General features: G+C 41.3%; 1 protein-coding gene across 1 annotated transcript in view; it reads right to left on the reverse strand.

Moving 5' to 3' along the window:
- The window catches only part of col6a3 (collagen, type VI, alpha 3), an 83,566-nt gene extending 62,333 nt beyond the window's left edge, over window positions 1-21,233 (reverse strand). The window contains 7 exon segments of the mRNA XM_030758094.1: window positions 1,705-2,292; window positions 2,405-3,028; window positions 4,510-5,103; window positions 7,266-7,862; window positions 9,307-9,939; window positions 10,430-10,540; window positions 20,966-21,233. Coding sequence (XP_030613954.1) covers window positions 1,705-2,292; window positions 2,405-3,028; window positions 4,510-5,103; window positions 7,266-7,862; window positions 9,307-9,939; window positions 10,430-10,517 — 3,124 coding nt within the window. The 5' untranslated portion in view covers window positions 10,518-10,540; window positions 20,966-21,233.
- Window positions 21,234-21,661: the final 428 nt, after the last annotated feature.

A 21,661-nucleotide genomic window follows, 5' to 3' on the forward strand; every position in this document is an offset into this window, starting at 1 on the left:
CCTCTTGTTCAGCATTTTTCATTCCAATGGCGAAAGACATAACACCGATTTGCTTTAGCTCAAATGCAGCTCTGGAAACATCATCTTTGGATTTGCCTCCAGTCACCAAAAACAGAATCTGAGGAACTCCCTCCTGGTATCTACTCCCAGATGAAGCTGTGAAAATGTGGTCTTGCACAAACTGTAAAGCAGCTCCAGTGTTGCGAGACTTTCCTCCTTTATGTCGAAGACTTCTTACAGCATAGATGATAGTCTTTTTGGATCTGTGAGTTATTAGGTTGAAGTAAATTGAGGTGTCATCACTATATAGTACAACGGCCACTCGAACCTTATCTTCGCCAATGTCCAGCTCTTCTACCATTCTTCTGACGAATTCGCGAATAGCTGGGAGACCATTTCTGGAATCATCTGACCCATCAAGGAGAAACACTATGTCCCTTCGTGTGTCAACTAGGTGATACAAGGATAGATAGAAGATTCACGGATTACGCATTTGAGATGTTTCTACACTCATGCGTATTTATCAGCATGAGCAAGTCAGAAGCTCAGTGACAAAAGCTGAGCAACAAAGACAAACGAGCTATTGCTCTGAAAGTGAAAGTTCAAGCAAAACTGCAGAAGAACCATCTTTTTACAAAAAAAAGATGTATGAGAGAATCGAATGATCTTCAACGTAATTTCAAAGTAGTAACTGAAGAAGACAGTTGGAAAGAAAAGACAAAACCTAAAAAATACACAACTGTCAATTTCTTTATCAGATTTTTTATTTTTTTACTGAGAAAAACCACAAATGTCATGCAGCAAAAATGTGTCAAAATAACTGCCAAAATCACCGTATATAATCTTAAAAATCATTAGAGATTAGGGATATGTTAGTCCTAAAAAACAGTAACAGTGCTAAGTAGTAAAACCTGTCTTCATGAAATAATGTTAGCTAATACACTGACATGACTACAGTGTGTCATCTTCGCCTACTAAATCAGAGATTCAATTCATGGGTTCTCCAGTGTGTTTGTGTATGTTCAATGTACCAGTAACGTTGGTATTTGGAAGTTAAAAACCTTGTACTGTATGTGAAACCAGGTTTGCAAGCAATCATTTCCAGCTCTGACATTTTGGCATCTCCCACTCCAACCCCCACTGATAAAATTGCATGTTCTTTAAGAGCAAAAACTGGGTTTCTCACATTATAAGTGGATGTTTTGCTACTTAGAAGAATTAAAAGCTTTGGGATTCTTTCTAGCCTTCTGCTGCCTGTAGAGGAAGTAAAGACAATGTGCCTCACAAACTGAAGAGCTGTACCAATATCATGGTGCCTCCCTCCTTTATGTCTTAAATTATTTATGGCATTTAGTTTGTCATTCTCTGTGTTGTAAGAATTTAGATAAAAGCTGACCTCAGGGGTTATCTGCAAACTGAACCAAAGACACTCTGTCTTGGTTCTCACAGACATAAAGGCCCTCCGCTATGTTTTTAACAAAGAGTTTAATATCTGAGAATTAATTTCCAGTTTTATCAGAGCCATCCAGTAGGAACACAACATGAAAACATTGTTGCAGCAGCACATTGTGCTAAGAAACAACAAATAATCTAGTTAAGATTAAGATGTGATAAGGTGTGATTAAGATAAGCACCAGAAATAACACATTTTGTGAGTTCAGCACAAAACCCCCAAAAAAAAAAGAAACTAATGATAATTCTTACCTTGCTGTAGAACAACAGCTAGCTCTTCCCTTGGCAGGTTCACATAGTTATTGAGCCGTTGTGGTATGGTGCTGAGCTCACTGAATTCTTCAACGTTGAAGGCAAAAGAAGGGTTGTGTGAAATGGCCTCAATCTGCTTTGGGTCTGCATCCTTGACACCAACACCAAATGGTACAACTCCCTCTGTCTTCAGTGCTCCAGCAGGTTCCTTCACATTATCCACAGATCGGTCTGCAGCCAAAACAATCAGAAACTGAGGGACATTTTGTGAAGCCCGACCACCATAACTGCCAGACAGGATGGTGTCCTTCATGTATGTCAGAGCAGATCCGGTGTTTAAGCTTCGTCCGCCAGCCACTCTAAGTCCTTGGACAGCTCTCATCACCTCGTCTTTGGTTTTATAAGTGTTAAGGTAAAAACTAGGAGTTGGCCTCTCACTGTGTTGAACCACTGAAACTCGTACCTTGTCCTCTGCAATGTCAAGTGGTTCGATTACTTTAATGATAAAATCCCGTATGTAGTTAAATTCTCCTCGAACTCTGTCAGTGCCATCGATGAGGAAGGACACATCCCTTTCAGCTCCAGCAACTGAAGGAAAACAAAAATAGATATAAATTTAATTTTTGCCGGTTGGAGAGCCTGCATCACATTTTTTTTTAATTAAAAGAATAGAGAAAATAAACAGAAATGCCAAACTAACCAGGTTCCGCTGTGACTACTATCACATCTGTATCACCAACCACTGTTATTAGTGATGGCATGATTCGTTCAGCAACGGCTGGTAAATCAGAGAATCTTGTTTCATGGTAAGCCAAAGTTGGAACAAAGGCAACAGATCTCAGCAGGTCCTCATCTGCTTGTCCAGAACTGACTGTAAAAGTCAAAATACCCTCCTGTGCCAAATTATCAGCCACTGATTTAACGTCATCTTGGAGTGGACCACCTGTGATCAGAACCAACACCTGCTGGACTCCTTGCCTCCCACGTGACCCAGCTGATTGTACAAACATGTTGGTCAGGGCATAATTCATGGCAGCTCCTGTATTCACAGATGAGCCTCCAGTCAACCTGAGTTGGGAGATTTTATCCACAACTTCTTCTCTGGTGGGATAGCTGTTCAGGTAAAATTCTATTCTTGGACTTCGAGCAAACTGCAGAAGACCAATCTGGATCCTGTCAGGTCTTACATCAAGCTGGTTGATCGTATTGATCATGAAGTCTCTCACATAGGGCAAATTACTGCTGCCAACGTAGTCCGAGCCATCCACAAGGAAGACAATGTCTCGGACCATTTTTTGGGTCTGTATTGTGGTTATCTCCACCACTGAGGGAAAAGCACACAAAAACAAAAGTTACTTACAATGTAATACCATACATATACTTTCAGTATTGGTTTGGCATTAAAAACAGTTATTTGTGTATAAATGAAGAACTCAATAAGTAAACAGGCTTATATCTATTTCTTCAGTTTGCCCCAAATATAACAGTGAAAATGTACGCCAAACCACATGGTAGCACCAAAGTAGAAAACACATCACCAGCATAACCACATATTCAAGCTGACTTTCAAAGTTTTCTTTATCTATTACATTAATCAGAAGGTCGCTATATTCCTAGGCTTCCCTTTTTAATTACACTAATGCTACTTTCCCACTGCCGAGGAACCGGTTCGCGTGCCAGTTCCCGTGCTGATCCCAGTGAACCGGCGAAACGCTTAAGAACAGGCCTGCGTTCCCACCACGCTTCTGTGAACTGCTCCTTTACGTATGAGCGTGGGCGGGTCCTCGTCTGGACACGGAAGCCGAAGCGCACAAACGTGGGAGAACACGCTCTCCTTTCTGTGCTGCAAATACGTTTTACGGTCCAAACCAAACTACTGCAGCATCTGTGTGCAGCACAGAGGTAAACACAGACAGCGATTAGAGCAAGATAACAAGTACGCACTTTGTGTCCTTTTATCTGTGATATGAACTGATACAAAGCAGCAAGTTCAGCCTTAGAGCCCAACCTAATTCACAGCCGTAAAAATCGCTTCACTTTTCTCATGTAAAACGCATGTAATATGGTGGAAAACTTGATGTTGAGACGGCAGAGTCATGCCCCTCTGCCGCTTTCAGCATGCGTTCCTGGTTCCAGACTAGCTAGTTTGCAGGGCCGGAATTGAACCCGTTTTTCGGCCGAGCACCGAGTGCTTCGGCGGTGGAAAACCCGCCTAACGGTTCAAATTACGGCACAGGCTCCGGAACCCTGTTGGTGGGAAAGAGGCCTAAATTTCACTGAAAGACGAAGCATTGCTGAGCACTTCACATGAAGGCAGCTGGATTTCTTTTTGGTTTGTAAAGCCACCCTGTGACGTCCAATAACCCACTCCTTGATTCACATCTTGGCTCATGTGACCCTTAAAGGAGACATATCATGCAAAATCCACTTTTTTTTTAGCCCTTAAATACATTTTGTTGTGTACTTTGAGTGTGTAGGAGTGCAGGAAATTTAAATGCATTCTGTCCCGGTGCTGCAGATATCTTTATATTCTTTTTGGGTCATAATTTTCAGTCTGTTCAGTTTTCTCTATTCCCTGTTACGTTTTCTTTCCTCTTAACTCACATGATTGCAGGGCAGGTCAACAACTCCCAGGACCAACGCCACAAGAAACAGCTGCACTAGGGGCTAACTACCTGGGGCTCTCCATCAGTTTTTAGAACTTTACAAGCCTCTTGGATGAGAGATGAAATGTCTTCACAAACCAAAAAGAAGTCCAGTTGACTTCATTTAAAGAACTGAGAACCTACACAGATGAAGCATTACCTGAGTCAGTGGGTGATTCGCTCACCACGACTCCAGCGAGTGTAGAAAGAGCATCATAAATTTTCTGTGGGTCTCGAAGCAGTGGTCGTAAGTCCTTTGCTAGGAAAACAACATTCTCAGCAAAGGCAATCTGTTTCAGTTGCTGCTCATCAGCTGTCCTGGCGGCTGCAGCCATAGTCAACACACCCATTTGCTTCAGGGCATTCGCAGGTTCTTCCACACTGTCAGCAGATCTTTTGTTGGTGAACAACAGTAGAAGCTGGGGCACTCCCCGCTGAATACGGCTACCACTCTGAGCCCGCAACATATTTTCCCGCACAAAGTTCAAAGCTGCTCCGATGTTGACTGTCTGGCCTTGTCTTGCTCTGACAGCACCCAAAGCAGAGATTATTGCCTCCCTGCTTCCGTGGGTGTTGAGATCCATCTCAAGTCTCGGGGACGTACCAAACTGTGCAATACCCACTTGAACTTCATCTGGACCAATTGGCATTCTTTGCACAAACTTCCTGATGAATTCCCGTACACCGCTGATGGCTGCTGATCCCATTGTACTGTCAATCAGGAAAATGATATCTCGTTTTCCAACCATTAGAACTGAAAAAGGAAACATTACAATTAGAAAAAAAAAAGAAATAGTATAATAATAAGTACAAATATCTGATAAAACTTTGACAAGATATGTTATTATTAGATTTATATTTTTATATTTGTAAAATAAATTATTAAATTGTAAATAAATTATTTCGTGTCAATGTATAATGAATATAGATTTATGAATTACAATTTACAAAATATTAGAAATGTTAGAACTATTGTGACTGCTATAGATAACGGTCATAGCTCCTCTTTTGATGATATCATCGATATCATTGAAATAGTTCATAAAATTATTTACTTTATTTTTGCAAGCCTTAATATAGGCCTGTTTTTACAAACTGCATCTAGTGTGGGAGCAAGTCATTCTAATGTTTTAGGAAGTATTCCAGAGGAGCTGAGTCTCAAGTGGGCATCATAATATGTCCCAGTACCCATGCTCATACCAGCCATGTATTATCTACCTGTCAGAATTAACAAACAACTGATTATAAGAGCACTAACACCAAAGGTCTAGTGTAGGTGTTTAAGTCTTGTATCATCCTATCACTCAAAACTGTTCCAAATCAATATTAAACATATTAATGCTGGTGCAGGGTTTTGTTTTGTTTTTTCAATTTAAACTGCATAAATAATACAAACACGTGAGGCTCTGTCTGTTGTGTGCTTTAACTAAGATTATTAACACTATGCCATTGTAAATAAAATATATATATAGTCTAATAAACCATATTCTGAATAATAACATTACTGTTACCTAAGAAAGTTGTAACTGTAAAATGTATTTTAAAAAGAAAATTAATTTTTTGCTACTAATTTAAATCCTGCATTTAATTTAAATTATTATAATAGCAATTTATCAAACACTGAAACTGAGAAGTTATTTGATAGAAAAATATCTGGTCATTTTGAATTTGATGACAACAACACTATGGGAACAAATGTTACATCAGAAATGGAATGAAAGGGCATCTCAGAGCGTCTGAGTGTTTCAGAAGTAACGATGAGGTGGGATGACAAACAGTTCAACAATCTGAGAATACCACTTCTCAACACAAAAATTGAAGAAATAATAAGCAAGAATTTAGGGATTTCAAAATCTACAGAAAATCTCAGTTCACATTTCTGTGTAGAGGCGACAAGGCCAAAAACCAGTATTGAACATGGGTGTTGTTCAGGCCCTCAGACGGTACTGCACTAAAAACTGGCATCATTCTGTAGTAAAAAAAAAAAACAGCTGCTGGTGCTCGGAAACACCTGTGAAAAGTACTTCTGGAAAAAAAGAACGTTCACTGCAGGCTTAAAACTGGACCATATTTTACATTCATAAAGATCCAGCATTGCCACTGCATTCTCTTGGCATGAAGTAATTTAAGGTGCTTTTGTTTGGTGAGGTTGAACTCTGTCCTCTGTTCTGAGGAGTTCAAGTTGCAAATATTTTTTGGTAATCCTGGATGTTGCCTCCATCAGGAGGGCACAGCTTAAAGGGGTATATGGGGTAGTGTGACATCATATGGCACGAGTAAATTAAATATCTGGGAATTTGCTGCCTTTCAGATGACATCTTTTTAATGCCAAATAAACATTCTGCATGTGTTACAGTAACAGAGCTCTGTAGCAAAACAGTCTGGCTGCTAAACTGGCCTTCCTGCAGATTATGAAACAACACTAGAGGAAAAGGGGCCACTGTTGAGCAATCCTTTATTCAACCAGAATTTGCAACACCTACCAGTCAAACATCCCAATTTTTTTTTCTCAGTTTCAACATTTGACATGCTGCTTTTATGCTGTTTTACATTAAAATTTGAAGTTCTCTTTTTATTAATGTTTTACATCATATTCCAACTGTTTCAAAAACACTGAAGCGGCAGAGCCGTATGCAAATGTCTTTTACTCAGCAGGCTGTCTGGTAAAAATTAATATTTTTATCTTGATAACATATTTATGTAAGTTAAGGCTAAGAGTCAAATTCCAAAAAAGAATGGTAATATGACTTTGAACTTTTTACTGTGTTACCGCTTCTGTTAAGACCTCATCATGATTAGGAACTTTTAGGCTAGTACATGTCTGACCTACCATGTGTGCTTTATCATATTAAGTGAATTATGAAGTCCCCTTTTACAGCTGCAATGCCCGCCAGTGTTTACTGAGAAGTTACATACCTTCTGTGAACTCAGTGTGAACTATAATAGAGCCATCGATCACCCCGTTAATTTGTGGGAGCAGACGGTCAGCAATGTTTGCAACTTCGCTGACATCAGGAGCTGACAGGACAAAACTTTTATCTGTAGCAACTGTTTGCAGATCTGCAGTGGCAGTGTCACCAATCGCCACGCCGAATGTGATAACATTGGCCCTCTTAATGGCCCGGTCACCAGCACCAGTATCATCAGTGGATGGCCCGGCACTGATAACCACCAACATCTGGGGCACACCCTCTTCAGCCCTGCCCCCAGATGTTTCACTTAAAAGGCTCTCAGCCACTTCCTCCAAGGCAGCCCCCAGGTTAGATTCATCGCCCTCTGTGTAGCTGAGGCTTTTCACAGCATTCAAGAGTGAGGATTTGCTGTAAAATCTATTTAGAGAGAACTTTATCTCTGGGCTGCTGTTGTACACGGCCAAGGCCACCCGAACAGTGTCCCTGCCCACATCAAGGCGCTCAATGATTCTCAAAACCAAATCACGCACATAGGGAAAGTTTGTTGCTCCAACGTTCTGTGATCCATCAATTAAGAGTACTAGGTCAGCTGTGTCTTGTGCTTTAAGGAGAGAGAGAGAAAACAAAACAAAATGGAACTTGTGAAAGCGTTAAAATAGTGAGACTGAGACAGAGACTTGAATCAAAGAACTCGTGCTAGCTGTGTCATTCAGTGAATACATCAACAACATTGCAAAACATCATACTGCATGTAGGCTGAACCAAGGAGTGGTTTCATTTATCCATTACTTTGCTCCATAAATTTGGTGCTTCAATCAGATACTAATGAGAATTAATTCTCAGGTTGCTTATCTACCTGTCTTCTGAACATTTTCACATATTGGCAAAACATTAAAACTCTGGGACAACGTAATGTGAGCCGAATGTATCTCACTGTTTTCTATGGGAATAAACTGACAGAACGTGATTTGATATTTAAACTCTGGAGCACCGAGGGAGTATAAACTTCTAAAGATAAAAACAGAGGGCATAGTGTATTAAGAATCTCCATTAAATAAAAACAAAATTAAATATATAGATGCATATCATCTTTTATGATATTTAATATCTAAAACTAAAGTAATATGCCCATTTATATGATCTCCACTGAGTTCAGCCATCCCATGCAGACTCTTGTTACAGACCTCAGATGAAGTGACCAGTCATGACCCTGTGGACCATCCTTGTTGCCTACATGTTTACAGTTATTGATTTTACATGTGATTCCATATAAAAGGAGTAGAAACCATGTATACTGGTGATGCTGCCAATCCATTTGGAATGAACATGTATTCTTTGGACGTTTGACTATTTTTAATTAACTACCCTCCACTGGCACTCATCTCTGGCATGCCAGTGACTTTACAACAGCAAGTGGATTAATACTTTCCACCATAAAAACATTCTCAAAGTGCTTCTGAAGGTCAAGGATGCTTCCAGACAGGTTCATCACTGTTTCCAAAACAGAATATTGCACATATTTTACACAGATAGACATTGTGACTGATAAAGACAAACATACATGTGCAGGACACACAAGCGGTGGTGCGTGGTTAGCTATTGTTAAAAGCTTAGACTGATTTTGAGAGGTTTTAAAAGGTTTTAAGGGGTCCTGGAGACCATGTTATCTCCCAAAGTTTTTGGAAGAGGAACACTGTTATCATTTGATCTTCTGAAAATGGCGAGTTGAATTATGACAGAAGCTACTGTTTCCCCCATCAGAGACCTACCTTTTGTAAAAAACACCAGGTATATCACCCAATGCGGTAAAGTGAACACATGCAAATCTTACTGTGATTTTTGAAGCACAAGAGGGATATTAAATGTTGAAAGACAAACCAACAAGTGATGTTAATGTTGCAGGTGGACAGTGAAAGGTTACTGTGGTTAAAAAAAATTCATTTTGTTAATTATAAATAAAAGTCCAGTCACGGCCACATGTGCAGCAGCTCCTTCCTGCACATGTAGACATTAGTATGGTAGTGACACTGGTCCCATTTCATTACCTGTCCCTCCTCCAGCCACAGGGGCCTCATTTGCCACAGGAAACCCCCCCGACTGGGTCACTGCATCACAAAGCCCCACTACTAAATCTTGAATTATACTCTGTAAGGCTGGGAAAGTGTCTACACTGAAAACATGAGTGTTGTGAGGGTGGCTAGCCATCTCCCTGAGCTCCCAGTCCACTGCATCCTGAACTCCAACTGCAAACACCTCCACGCCTGCGATCCGCAGCACCTGAGCCGGCTCGGCAACATCATCCTGAGAGCGGCCATCTGTCAGCACCAACACCACCTGTATGGCTCCGTCAGCAGCACGGCTGCCCGAAGACGCAGTCAAGTGTGTACGTATCAGAAAATCCAGACCCAGGCCAGTCCGCGTGCCCCCACCACGGTAAGACATAGCCTTGATGTGTGCCAGGACTCCCTGTATTGTTGAGTAGCTGTTGAGCTGGAACTCAGTGTTGGGCCTGCTATTGTACTGTACAAGGGCAAATTTAAACCTTTCTCCTCCGACCTGGTGCAGAGATTGTATCAAAGTGTACAAAAAGTGTCGGACATGCTCAAAGTTCTCTTGGCCCATACTCCAGGATGAATCCACAAGAAAGTACATATCAGCTGCCAAACCTTGTGCACAATCTTCCAACGTGTTGAGTGTTGGGAGGACAGAAGTGAAGACCAGTGAAAAGATGCTAACACAGTATATATAAGTACTGAATAATGATTTCAGTCTGATAGCATCACTCTGTTTATTTATCAGCGGTATCAGACTCGCTGTACTCTAATATGTATTGAGGTGTCCTAATTTTTTGTCCCATATTGAGTTTGACTGTTTGAAATCAGACTTGAAAACATAATGCATTATAATAATGGTAAGAATAACCAGTTCAGCATGAGAAAATGCTGCATGCAGTTTTAAAATCGCTCTGCTTGCTTTTGATATTTAAAGTGCAGGTGACTTTAAAGATGGAGACTGTATATTTTTAGATCTGAAAAAAATCCCACCAAGTGTTGCTGAAAACTTTTTCTTTTTGGGGGGGGGGGGGGGGGGGGTCATTACAAGCACACTAATGATCTGTAAAATGAGTGCTGCTGCTGACTGAAATAAAATTTACTTGGTTGAACTTACCTTCTTGGGCATCGAGTTTAGGAAGGAGTCCTGCTGCAAACAGGATGCCCAGAAGGGCACATAGTGGTAGCAACCGATGCCTCCTCATCTTCAGAAGAACTAAGAGGACACCTGTGAAACCAGAAATTAAAAAAATAGCTGTGAAGCACAAATATCAACCTTGCAATGGTGAAACATTTATTCTCTAACACACCACAAAAGAGGAAGAGCCAAGCAGCAAACTCCAGGTCTGAGAAAAGGAGGAAGACCAAAAGCTGTAGTTCCCCTAATGGCCACTTGAGGCATCATGTTAAAACGGACAACTTTACAGCACAGTACACAAGTTTAGAGTCCAAATTCAGGAATGTTTTTATTTTCTGTAGTTAATTTTCTTGTCATAAAAACCATGTGAGTGGTGAAATATGTTTAACATAATTACAACTTAAATTGCATCAAAGCCTAAAGATGTGTGCTATCAGGGCTGTGGATATTTTGACTGATGGTCAGTGGGCACAGGCGACTCTAGGCAATAACTGTCTGGCTTCAACTCAGCTAATTCATGTCACTGAACTGGATCTCTTTTCCATGTTTGTGGTGTTGGTGCTTTTTCTATAATGTTTAATAGAGTTATTAAACATTAACAGCTGGGTCAAAATGTCTGTGCCTGAGTTTTGGTGTGTGTGATTCTAGTAATTTATTTCATTTTGTTACTTATTACTAATTGCCAGACATCTCTGTCTGGGAGATGCACCCAATGCACTAGATCAGTGGTCCCTAAAGTGTGGTCTGTGGCCCCCTGGTGGGCCGTGAAGGTACTGCAGGGGGCCACGGTAATAACAGAAATTCAGTTTGAAAATATTCAAAAGTATGTAAAGTTATATTTTCATATAACTGTGTTTATTTATATAAAACCGGTAATGGGAAGTGGTTAGTTTGTGATATTACTCATTACTCTGACCTAAATTTACTGCTCTTGTATTGAGGTTTGTGTCCCAGTGGCAAGTGGGTCACATATTGGCATTAGCACCTTACATATGACTGGGTGGTGTTAGCAATTTATAGCCAACATCGTGAGTTGTTTATGTTTTTGAATTTTACATCACTTTCTCTTGTATTTTGATGAGAGTGAAGACGGGCTTCTAGCCTTTCACAGGCCGGCCCTATTAGATGACCGGGGGTGGGCATGGGATTGTCTGGTGGGCTGCAGCACTCTTGACTTTGGGAACCACTGCACTAGATGAATGTATCTTGCTCGTGTTAACAGATTTTTGTCACTTTATCTTTTTACTTTTCCCCAATCCAAAGATACATTTCAAAGAGCATAACACTGTGACGAGTATTTTTCATTACACTGTTAATACGTTTTTGTGTGCACTACCTGCAGGGTAAGTGCCCACACTTACCCTGCAGGTAGTGCACACAAAAACGCTGCAGCATGTGCAAAGCAGAGAGGAGTGAAGATTAAAACCACCTGTTAAAACTACCGGCCAGTGTATTTCAGTAATTAACTCTGCCTGGCAGGGACTGAGTTTTCCAACTCACAAAATAATGTGCTCTTAAATGGGCTGTTAGACTGGAAAGTCTGGTTTCACAGAAGGTGTGTTTTTTACACTTAGTTGCATTTTCCTACATCATAATGTGCGTTAAAATCAGAGGAAATGAAAGAGGTCACACATGATTCACTTTGGACATTATGAGACCTGAGCCCAATCTAAAGTCTCAACCCAGCAAGAGCCTGAACTCGTAGATGTGCGTGCACAGGTAACACACATGTTGGAGCTTTTATACCTTTGAGGACTCTCTTTGACATAACTTTAGGAATATATGGGAATGAATTATCTAACATAACTATAAAGCAAATCCCAGCCTACAAGTCATCAAAAGTCCTTTGTGAAAGGAGACGTGTCTTCAGTGTTCTCACATTAAAGTCTAAAAGTCACACTGGGCCTCACAAAGATACAAATTCAAGGGCACAGACACACACACACACACACACACACAACCTATCTTGTTTCAGACCACCCTGAGGTGATAACATGGGTCCAAAAAGACCCAAGACCATAAAATCAAAGTGCAAAATTCTTCTGTAAGAAGAAGCTGGCAGACCAGAAATAAACCAAGCTGCTGACGTCTGCGTGACTCACCACTCAAGAAGCATTTCCACAGAAGGATATGAATACAAACACAAAGGGGGGTGATTAAGAATAAAATGGCACACATGTGCTGTGACCAATAAATGCGTCTTCGTTAAGGTAATGATGGATAGTCTCTGGAGCTTGAAAAAGGCGACTGGACTTCTTTTTGTTTCTTGAAGACGTTTCACCTCTCATCCGAAAGGCTTCTTCAGTTCTCAACCAAATGGTGGAGAGACCCAGGTATTTAAACCCCTGTGGGCGTAGTCCCCTGGAGGTGGTTATGACCCTCTATTGATCATGTGCTTGAACACATGTGCCCAGGTGTGAAGGGGGCGTGGGTCATATTTAATCAGTGGTTTCAGTTGAAACCAACTTAGGACTCCGCTCCATTGTTTCCTGTGGCCTATTGAGGTCACTGGAACAAAGGTGTGAATGGGGGTTGAGACGTCTGGGAAGGGAGCTCAGGACAGCACTGTAAGCGGGGGAAAGTTGGTGACGTAATCCACCTCCTCTGTTCAATGATGGTTGTTCACAGTGGACATAGATGGCTTCTTTCACTCCTCTTTCAAACCATCTGTTTTCCCTGTCCAAAATGTGGACATTGGCATCCTCAAAAGAGTGCCCTTTTTCCTTCAGATGCAGATGTACTGCTGAATCTTGTCCTGTCGAAGTGGCTCTTCTATGTTGTGCCATTCGTTTGTGAAGAGGCTGTTTGGTTTCACCAATGTAGAGGTCCGAGCACTCTTCACTGCACTGAACAGCATACACTACATCGCTGATCTTGTGTTTGGCGGGTTTGTCCTTGGGATGAACCAGTTTTTGTCTTAGGGTGTGACTTGGTTTGAAGTATACTGAGATGTCATGCTTGGAGAAAATTCTTCTGAGTTTCTCTGACAAGCCTGACACATATGGGATGACAATGTTGTTCCTCTTGTCCTTCCCATTCTCTGTAGTTTGTGTTTGGCCTTCATTCCTGTGCATCTTAGCTGATTTGATGAAGGCCCAGTTGGGGTAACCGCATGTTTTGAGGGCTTTCTTAATGTGTGTGTGTTCCTTATGCTTCCCTTCTGCCTTAGAGGGAACACTTTCCGCACGGTGTTGTAGGGTCCTGATCACCCCAAGTTTGTGTTCCAGAGGGTGGTGGGAGTCAAAGAGGAGATACTGGTCTGTGTGTGTGGGCTTCCGGTAAACTTCAATGTTGAGGCTTCCATCTTCCTCGATAAGCACCGCACAGTCCAGGAATGGTAACTTGTTATCTCTGGTGTCCTCCCTGGTAAAACGTATGTATTTATCCACTGAGTTAATGTGACGAGTGAAGGCTTCTACTTCTTGGGTTTTGATTTTGACCCAGGTGTCATCTACATATCTGTACCAGTGGCTAGGTGCCATCCCTTTGAAAGAACCAAGAGCTTTACTTTCCACTTCCTCCATGTAAAGGTTGGCTACAATGGGAGACACTGGGGAGCCCATGGCACATCCATGCTTCTGTCTGTAGAATCCATCATTGTATTTAAAATATGTTGTGGTAAGGCAGAGATCTAAAAGTGCACAAATCTGATCTGGGGTGAAGCTGGTTCTGTTCAGTAAGGAATCGTCTTCCTGTAGTCGTCTTCTGACGGTCTCCACTGCCTCAGTTGTAGGTATGCAAGTGAAAAGTGAAACCACATCAAAGGACACCATGGTTTCATCTGGATCCAGTACAAGATTCTGGACCTTGTTAGTAAAATCTGTAGAGTTTTCAATGTGGTGGGGTGTGATGCCAACAAGCGGTGATAAGATGGTGGCGAGGTGTTTGGAAATGTTGTAGGTGACCGAGTTTATACTGCTGATAATGGGTCGAAGTGGGACTCCTTCTTTGTGGATCTTTGGTTTAAATACCTGGGTCTCTCCACCATTTGGTTGAGAACTGAAGAAGCCTTTCGGATGAGAGGTGAAACGTCTTCAAGAAACAAAAAGAAGTCCAGTCGCCTTTTTCAAGCTCCAGAGACTACTATGACCTGGATAACTGAGAATCTACACAGACGTAATGATGGATAGTAAACCAAACCCAGTGGAGTCTCTTTAATAGTCCCTGAGCCTGGTGGCAAAAGCACTAAAAGCTCAGCTGAGCTGTGAGAAAAGTTTCATTTTGGATCGTTAGGGGTTATGGTTGATTTCTTTAGTTTATAAAAGAGGGGAGTGCTCTTCTTCATGTGGAATAAGTTTGCATTTTCCAGAGCTTAAAATGCAAACTAAAGAAACAGACTATTGACCTCTAGTGGAGAATGCAGATATAGCACCTTTTAGAATAAAGTAATATAACTGTAATTTCTACTGGGGTCATTTGGCTTTGAACCTTCTTTATCAGAATATTTGGCTTTGGATGAGCCTCTTCAGCATCAGGGTCAATCTTCACATTTTTTTTTAGTCAGCTGAAATGTCATGGTTTATGCCAGATTATTTTTGGTTCATTTTAAGTGCGGGAGCCAGCCCATAACTGACTTGACCAAATCATAGTAAAGGACACCACTCTAGATTTCCTTGACAAGGGCCCTTAAACCTGGTCCTATAAACATCAGGTGCTAAAAACATGTTAGTAATTTATATACAACGAAGTTGATTTTGGCAAGCTCTGTTGAATTATAAATGCATGGCTGTCATACCCAATGCAAAACTGCAGGCACTGAGTCATGGTGTTTATACTTTGCTGTGTACACTGTGCAGTCCATGCTTCGCAGACAAGCCCAGCAGTATGACCATTAAAATGCAAACAAAGCATAACTTTTCAAAAGTTGGCCTGCAGTTGAGGACAGTTAAACAGTAAAGCGGCTGCAGAGCCGTCACACTAAGAACATCGGTGGCATTCATGGGGTCACTCTATAGTGCCCGTAAAGTTCACATTTTGAGTTCATCCTTAAAGTTTCAGCATCAGTGTTTGCTTTATGAAACAAACGTATAGATTATAGCATAGTTCAACCAAATAAAGGCAGTTTAAAATATCCCTGTAATCCCCAGATGCTGTCACACTCTATATTGGGCCTAAATCAGTAAAAGCCTTCATTTCAAGGAAATCTAAGCTGCCTTGGACACTGCGACACATGTTTGTGTTCACCCATGTGATTTCGGGTCACTGAAAAACCACCGCTCTGAAGAGTTCAGCCAGGCTCATCCAATGTGTCAACACCATGGCTTCCCCTCATCACCGCAGAGGAAAACATAGTAGCACAGCGGAGTCCTGTTTTCACTGATACAAGCAGCCAAAACAACGGCAGCGTGAGGAATTATGTAAGCGGGAACATTCTTAAAGACGTTTAGCAACTTAAAGCTGCATTTTCTTTTTCCTCCAACTTTAAAACAAGCTGAAGATCGCAATCATTTCTGGCATGTTACCACCTAAATGTTTTTACAGCAAACAGACGTGGAGGATGAAGACAGTGAGTAAATATTAATAGAACATTTGCAGGCCAGAAAACAAAAACAGTGAAAAGATGCTCATCGGTGAGAGCAGCCCCTCACACATTATTCTCTGTCATTCAATCCGCTGTTAATAAAACACTTAATACAGAAATAATATAAAACTATTTGTTTAAACTAGACTAAACATTTCAGGGAGAGTGCAATTCCTGATGCAGTTCATCAAGTAAGGGGGCAGTTTTGTTTCTGGCCTCCTTGACGAAAACTTAGTTAGACTCCCTCTCTGTGTGCACCGTATACATCGCTGCAGACAGTTTAATTTCGAGTGTGAAGAATATGTTTAAAATTGCCATTACAGTTGTGTTTGGAGAGGAATGAGCCAATAACAATAACAGCAGCTGCTGGTTCAGTCTTTGTGTCGCATGTAGCCCATTAGCATTGTTTTCAAAGCTACCACTAGGAGGCGCCAATGTTCAAACGTTTCACATCTTAAACTTGTTTTTAGGTCTTTGAGTTGCATATATCATCTTGCGTATCTGAGTATGTGTACTTCAGTGAATATGCAACATCAATACTTTAACTGTAATCAGGTCACAGCCATAAAGTGTCAGGCTAAATAAAACAGCGTTTAAGTAGTGATCGGTTTCTGTGGTGCAACAAGCACACATGTGCCTCTTAACAGTGTATACAGCTGAATTTTTGTTCTGATTATTTATAGTTGTCCATTTGCATTTACAGAAGGCATGAGCAGCAATGTGCCTGGGAGCACTCTGAGAGTACGATTGCAGCTGGACCTCACACACACATTTATAGCAAAGATCACACACATGCACACACATACATAAACACACTCACACAAGCTCAGGATGCAGCGCAGCACACGAATCCATTATCAGCACACATTCAGACACTCAAAGGACCTCAGAGGAAACAAACAGAGATCCGGTTCAGTTGCTGCAGAGAACCATGTGGGTCTCCGTGCCCAAAAGCGCTGAAACGGCTGACAGAGCAGCTTTTTTCCACCGTCAAATAACAAAACACATTTTTGACACGTTACGATTCCTTTCATCCATCCATCCATCCATTCATCCTTTCATCCATTCACACACAAAACACCCAAATTATAACAGCAAAACAGGGGTGTGTCCAGAGTGGGGGACATTCCGTGGCAGTCCTTCATAAAAGGGCCCCACCCCATTGTGCCATTGGATGAGAGTGTGGATAGGACCAGTAATTAAATATAGCATAATACACTTACTCAAGTGTATTACAGTACATGTATAAAGTACTGCTTTCTACATATACTCCACCATATTTTGGATGTAAATATTATATTTTGTAATATTTGTACTCTGTTGAGGTTTCTCTTTTGTGACATAGCTTGTGCACAGCACACATTGCTCAAGAGCTGTCCACTACACTGGACATGAGCAGCCAGTGGTTCCAAGGGAAAATGTGTATTCCCCAACTGGTTGGCAGTGACTGCTGAAGGTTTCTGGCTGTCACTGGATGGAATCAGTTGCAAAGAAGGTGCTGCACCAAACACCTAGTGATTGCTTTGATAACCTGTAGTTTTTCATGTTTGTCTGCAAATATGATCTAACTAAAAGCCCAGCAGTAGCAAAACTTAAAAGAAAAAAGTGCGACGCAAAGCAGAAATAGAGACGTTTCACCTTCAAGCTGTGCCTCAGCGCTGCAGCCAATGTGTTTCAAAAGGTGAGACTTTTACTTTGAAGGCAAACCGTCTCCATTTCTGGTTGGTGGCAGAGAGTAGCTGGGCAGTGTTTGTAGACACTTGCATTCAAACTACAACCACAGCAGTATTTTAGCAAGCAAAGCAATCACAAGGAGGTTTTTGCCACCCAGTCAGGGAATACAAATTTTTATTTTATGACCACTGGCTGCCAGGTGGTCAGAGCACGGTCTCTGGGCTCGTGAGGCTGGGGTCCTGTTCACTTGAGCCTAAATAATACCGTTTACTTTAAAGCTTTATTATTTTGCAGATTTTAAAATGGAAATTCCTGATATATTGTGATGTCTTATTATAGATAAAACTAACAGCATTATATGTCATTAAATTTATATAAAAATATGATCCAGTGATGTCATTTATATGATTCTGAATAATGAGTACTTCTGTTTTAGACACTTTAAGTATATTTAATGCTTTTTGTACTGCACACAAGCCTGAAAATTGTTCCCAGTGTTTTCCACACCGATCTTCTGCACTGCCCTCATCAAGTGTTCTAATTTCCAGAGGAGAGAAAAAAGGATGGACGTACACACCCAAGTCTCAGTGTGTGTCATAGCAACATAAAAATTGCCAGTATATCATTATCAGAGGCTAAATGCTGCAGATTTGAAAAACATGTATTTTATTATGCAGAGAATCTGGGTGAAAGCACACAGGTTTCAACATAAGTTCAAATGAAACAGTCAGAGCTGATACTGACGATAGAGCTGCATTTTAATAGTGCAGTAAACATTTTACCAGTGCGGGCACGTTTGGGATCTTAAAGCTTTTAATTTGGAATATTCTGAAAAATAAAAGTGAGTTAATATCAATCATTCAGGGCAGCATTTCTTCTGGAAACTCCTCAGCCACTGTGAGGCACACATGATCTCATATCCCTCTGCACACAAAAAATGATGTTAAATTTGTTCCCTCCTATTAGCAATTATTGTTCATTAATGCACTTTTGTCATAATTGAATTGTTTACTATAACTTTACACCTGCAGGGCTGAATAAGAGTGGAGGGCTGCAATGTTTAGTTGACCAGATGTGAGTCATTAATTCTGTCCGAGCGGAGACGGAGGAATTCAGCCGTGTTTTTAATGTTTAAAAATAAGTAAATGGAGGATAAAATCCATCTAACAGAAAATTTTAATGCGACAGCCACACTTCATCCTTTGGGATCAATGGGTCATATTTTCAATTTGGCTGAACCTGCAGCTCTGTCAGCACTTATACATATTACTCTTAATGTCAACAATAACCACTGCCAGGCTGCATAAATCAGTTTTTAAGACCCGCTCTTCATGTACAAGATGTCTCTTTTATGCCAGATAAGTGAAATCACAAGGCTCCTCTCAGGGTCCTGAGCATGAGGTGATGCTACACTGCCACTCGCTGGCAAACACATATAACTTGTGACTTTATGTTATGTAAAAATCAATCCTGCCTCTGTGAGGACCCGCACACCCGCCCCACCCCTCAGTTGGAAGGATGTGATGGGACATGTGTGGAGCAGATGAGAGGAGGATCACTGATGAAGTAAAAAAAGTGGGAGGGGGAGGCTGGCTGAACAGGCAGTTCCACACAGCTGGTGTGTGTTAGCCCGTCTGACACCTGGCAGATGTGCCCTCAATCTGAGCCTGTTCACATATTAAACCTGACACTCCTGTAGTATTGGTAAAAAGGAGAGAGATGCACATGTTGAAGTAGCTTGTAACCAAGGAAAGGTTGATTTTAAAGCCCATTTTCCTCTTGATATACCCGTCAGCTGACTTGTGCAAGTAATTGCACTATGTTTAATCTTTCTGCACTTACAAGCCTCGTGCTCTCACCAGCAAGAACATACTGACAAATATTCATGGTTGCCTTCTTAAAAAGAGAACATTGGGGTACTAAATCCCTGAGACCAGAGCTTTCTTAAAACTCTTCAACTTTCCAAACATCTGCACAGCATCATGGAAACAAAGAGACAAAAAGCTGGAGAGCGTAGAGAAGCTATAAAACACATTAATTGTGATTTATTTTGTGTATCTAAAAATCCTTTTTGTTAAGAATCCTCCTGATGCATCTCTGCCAGTAAAGGTTTAGATACCAGCTTAGAAAGGGAGCTGCAGCATTGTCGTAATGCTGGTTGTAAATCACGTCGAAAATACTTCAAACACATAAAACCAAATCTGGAGCGCACACCAAGTTTCCTCCCGCATATTTGAACCCGAACCAAGCTCTTCCTTTCTGTATCACAGCAACGGGTTACATGGAAAACACACAAGTACGCAGAACAGTAGCTCATGAGAATTACTGATGACAATTTTTTTTATTCCAGTGTATTTTCATTACTTTCGGATTCAGAAGAATATGACAACTTAATTAATCAACCCCCACATGCACACTGGGGTAGACTTACAGGAGAAATGGAAAATTAATGACTCACACCTGGTCAACTAAACCCTGCAACCCCCCACCCCCCACCACCTCTCTTCCACCCACCATTTTTTCTCCAACAGACTAACCCCCTTCTGGTTCTTCTGGCGCATCTGGCCAGCAGTGTGGAAAACACTTAGTTCACACTTTTCCACTCCTGCACTGGTTTCAGGGAGGGTGTGGTATCAGGCTGCAGTGGAAACATCTACCCATCCAGCTACTCTCATGTGGGTGGGGAGATTTTAAAATTTTGGTTGTCATAGGAATCACAATTCGATCTAATGGAACAAATTATCTTCCTCAAAGGCAAAAACTGTAGTCCTCACATCTTAGTTAGTTACTTGGTGAAATCACTGGTGCCTGCGACTGCACTTGTTTAAAATATAATTGTATATTATATGGTGCAAAGCAATGCCTCATTAGTTCAACACCTCAGATGTGGCATCTCTGGGATCTTACATTTATTTGACATTTACAAAGCAAAAGAAAGTCACACAGAAGAGAAGCTGTTTAAGAGAAGGTTCAAGCATCCTCCTCTCTCCACTCACATGCATCATACACAACATTGCTGAGGTCTCCTCCTTCAACCTAACTGCGGCTCACCTCTTGCCCTCGCAGCACTCTCACCGCTAAAGTATAGGCTTCAGTCTCTCTGCTAAAAGCATGCTGTCTGATATTTATGAGGTATATGCCAGAAACTCTTGCACAAACGTCTGATTATCTCACCCATCATGTCTTTACATGTTCTGACTTGAAACTATGCTATGGTCAGCGTGCTATATATCACATATGAGTGCAACTGAGGTCAAACTTAAAGTAAAAGTGAAATTAAGCAGGCATGCAGCAACACCACCAGCAGATTTCAAACTTACCCCGAGCTGAAGTAGCTGTACTCCACTGTATTTGTTTTTGCAGAGAAAATGATATCGGTTATTTAAAATGACTGATAGCTGGACTATTGGGCATTATCCTCCTGGTAAATTCCCTTCGCTGGCTTTTCCAGCACCCCCCGAAGGAAGGCAGCTGAGCAAAGCAGTGATAAGGCCACTGATAAGAGATGCAGAGAAAGAGGTGTCCTGAGTGAAGGGAAATGGGTGAGACAGAAAGAGACAGGCACCCTCTCGGTCTCAAACCAGAGGAGCTGTGGTGCCTGGTTCAAGGCTGGGATGGGACAAACTTCTAAACTCCTGGAGTTCTGCCACTTTTCTCTTCCTCCGCCCACTTTCTCTAAAAAAAGAAGAAAAAAAGGAGGAGGGAGAGGAGAGCAGAGGGGGAGAAAAGAAGTAAATGAAAACCAGACACATAGCCCTGTTTGGTCTGGATGGGAGCAGTGGGGAGGATGATGTCACATATCTGGAGTGGGATTTTCTCCTTACCTTTTCCTACATTCTTCCTCTACCTCTGCAAAGCCCCTTCTTCAAGATTTTGCCATGTCAGCTAACTGGCTGTTCATTTGATTTTGACATTTTCTATAATTAGCAATGTATCATCCTTCTGTTGCCAGGAAAATGACTTAAGTGAGAACACAATGCAATTTAACATCCACTAATCCATTCAGTATTCTCAGT

The sequence above is a fragment of the Archocentrus centrarchus genome, chromosome 21 (assembly GCF_007364275.1).
Source record: "Archocentrus centrarchus isolate MPI-CPG fArcCen1 chromosome 21, fArcCen1, whole genome shotgun sequence".
Lineage (NCBI taxonomy): Eukaryota > Metazoa > Chordata > Actinopteri > Cichliformes > Cichlidae > Archocentrus > Archocentrus centrarchus.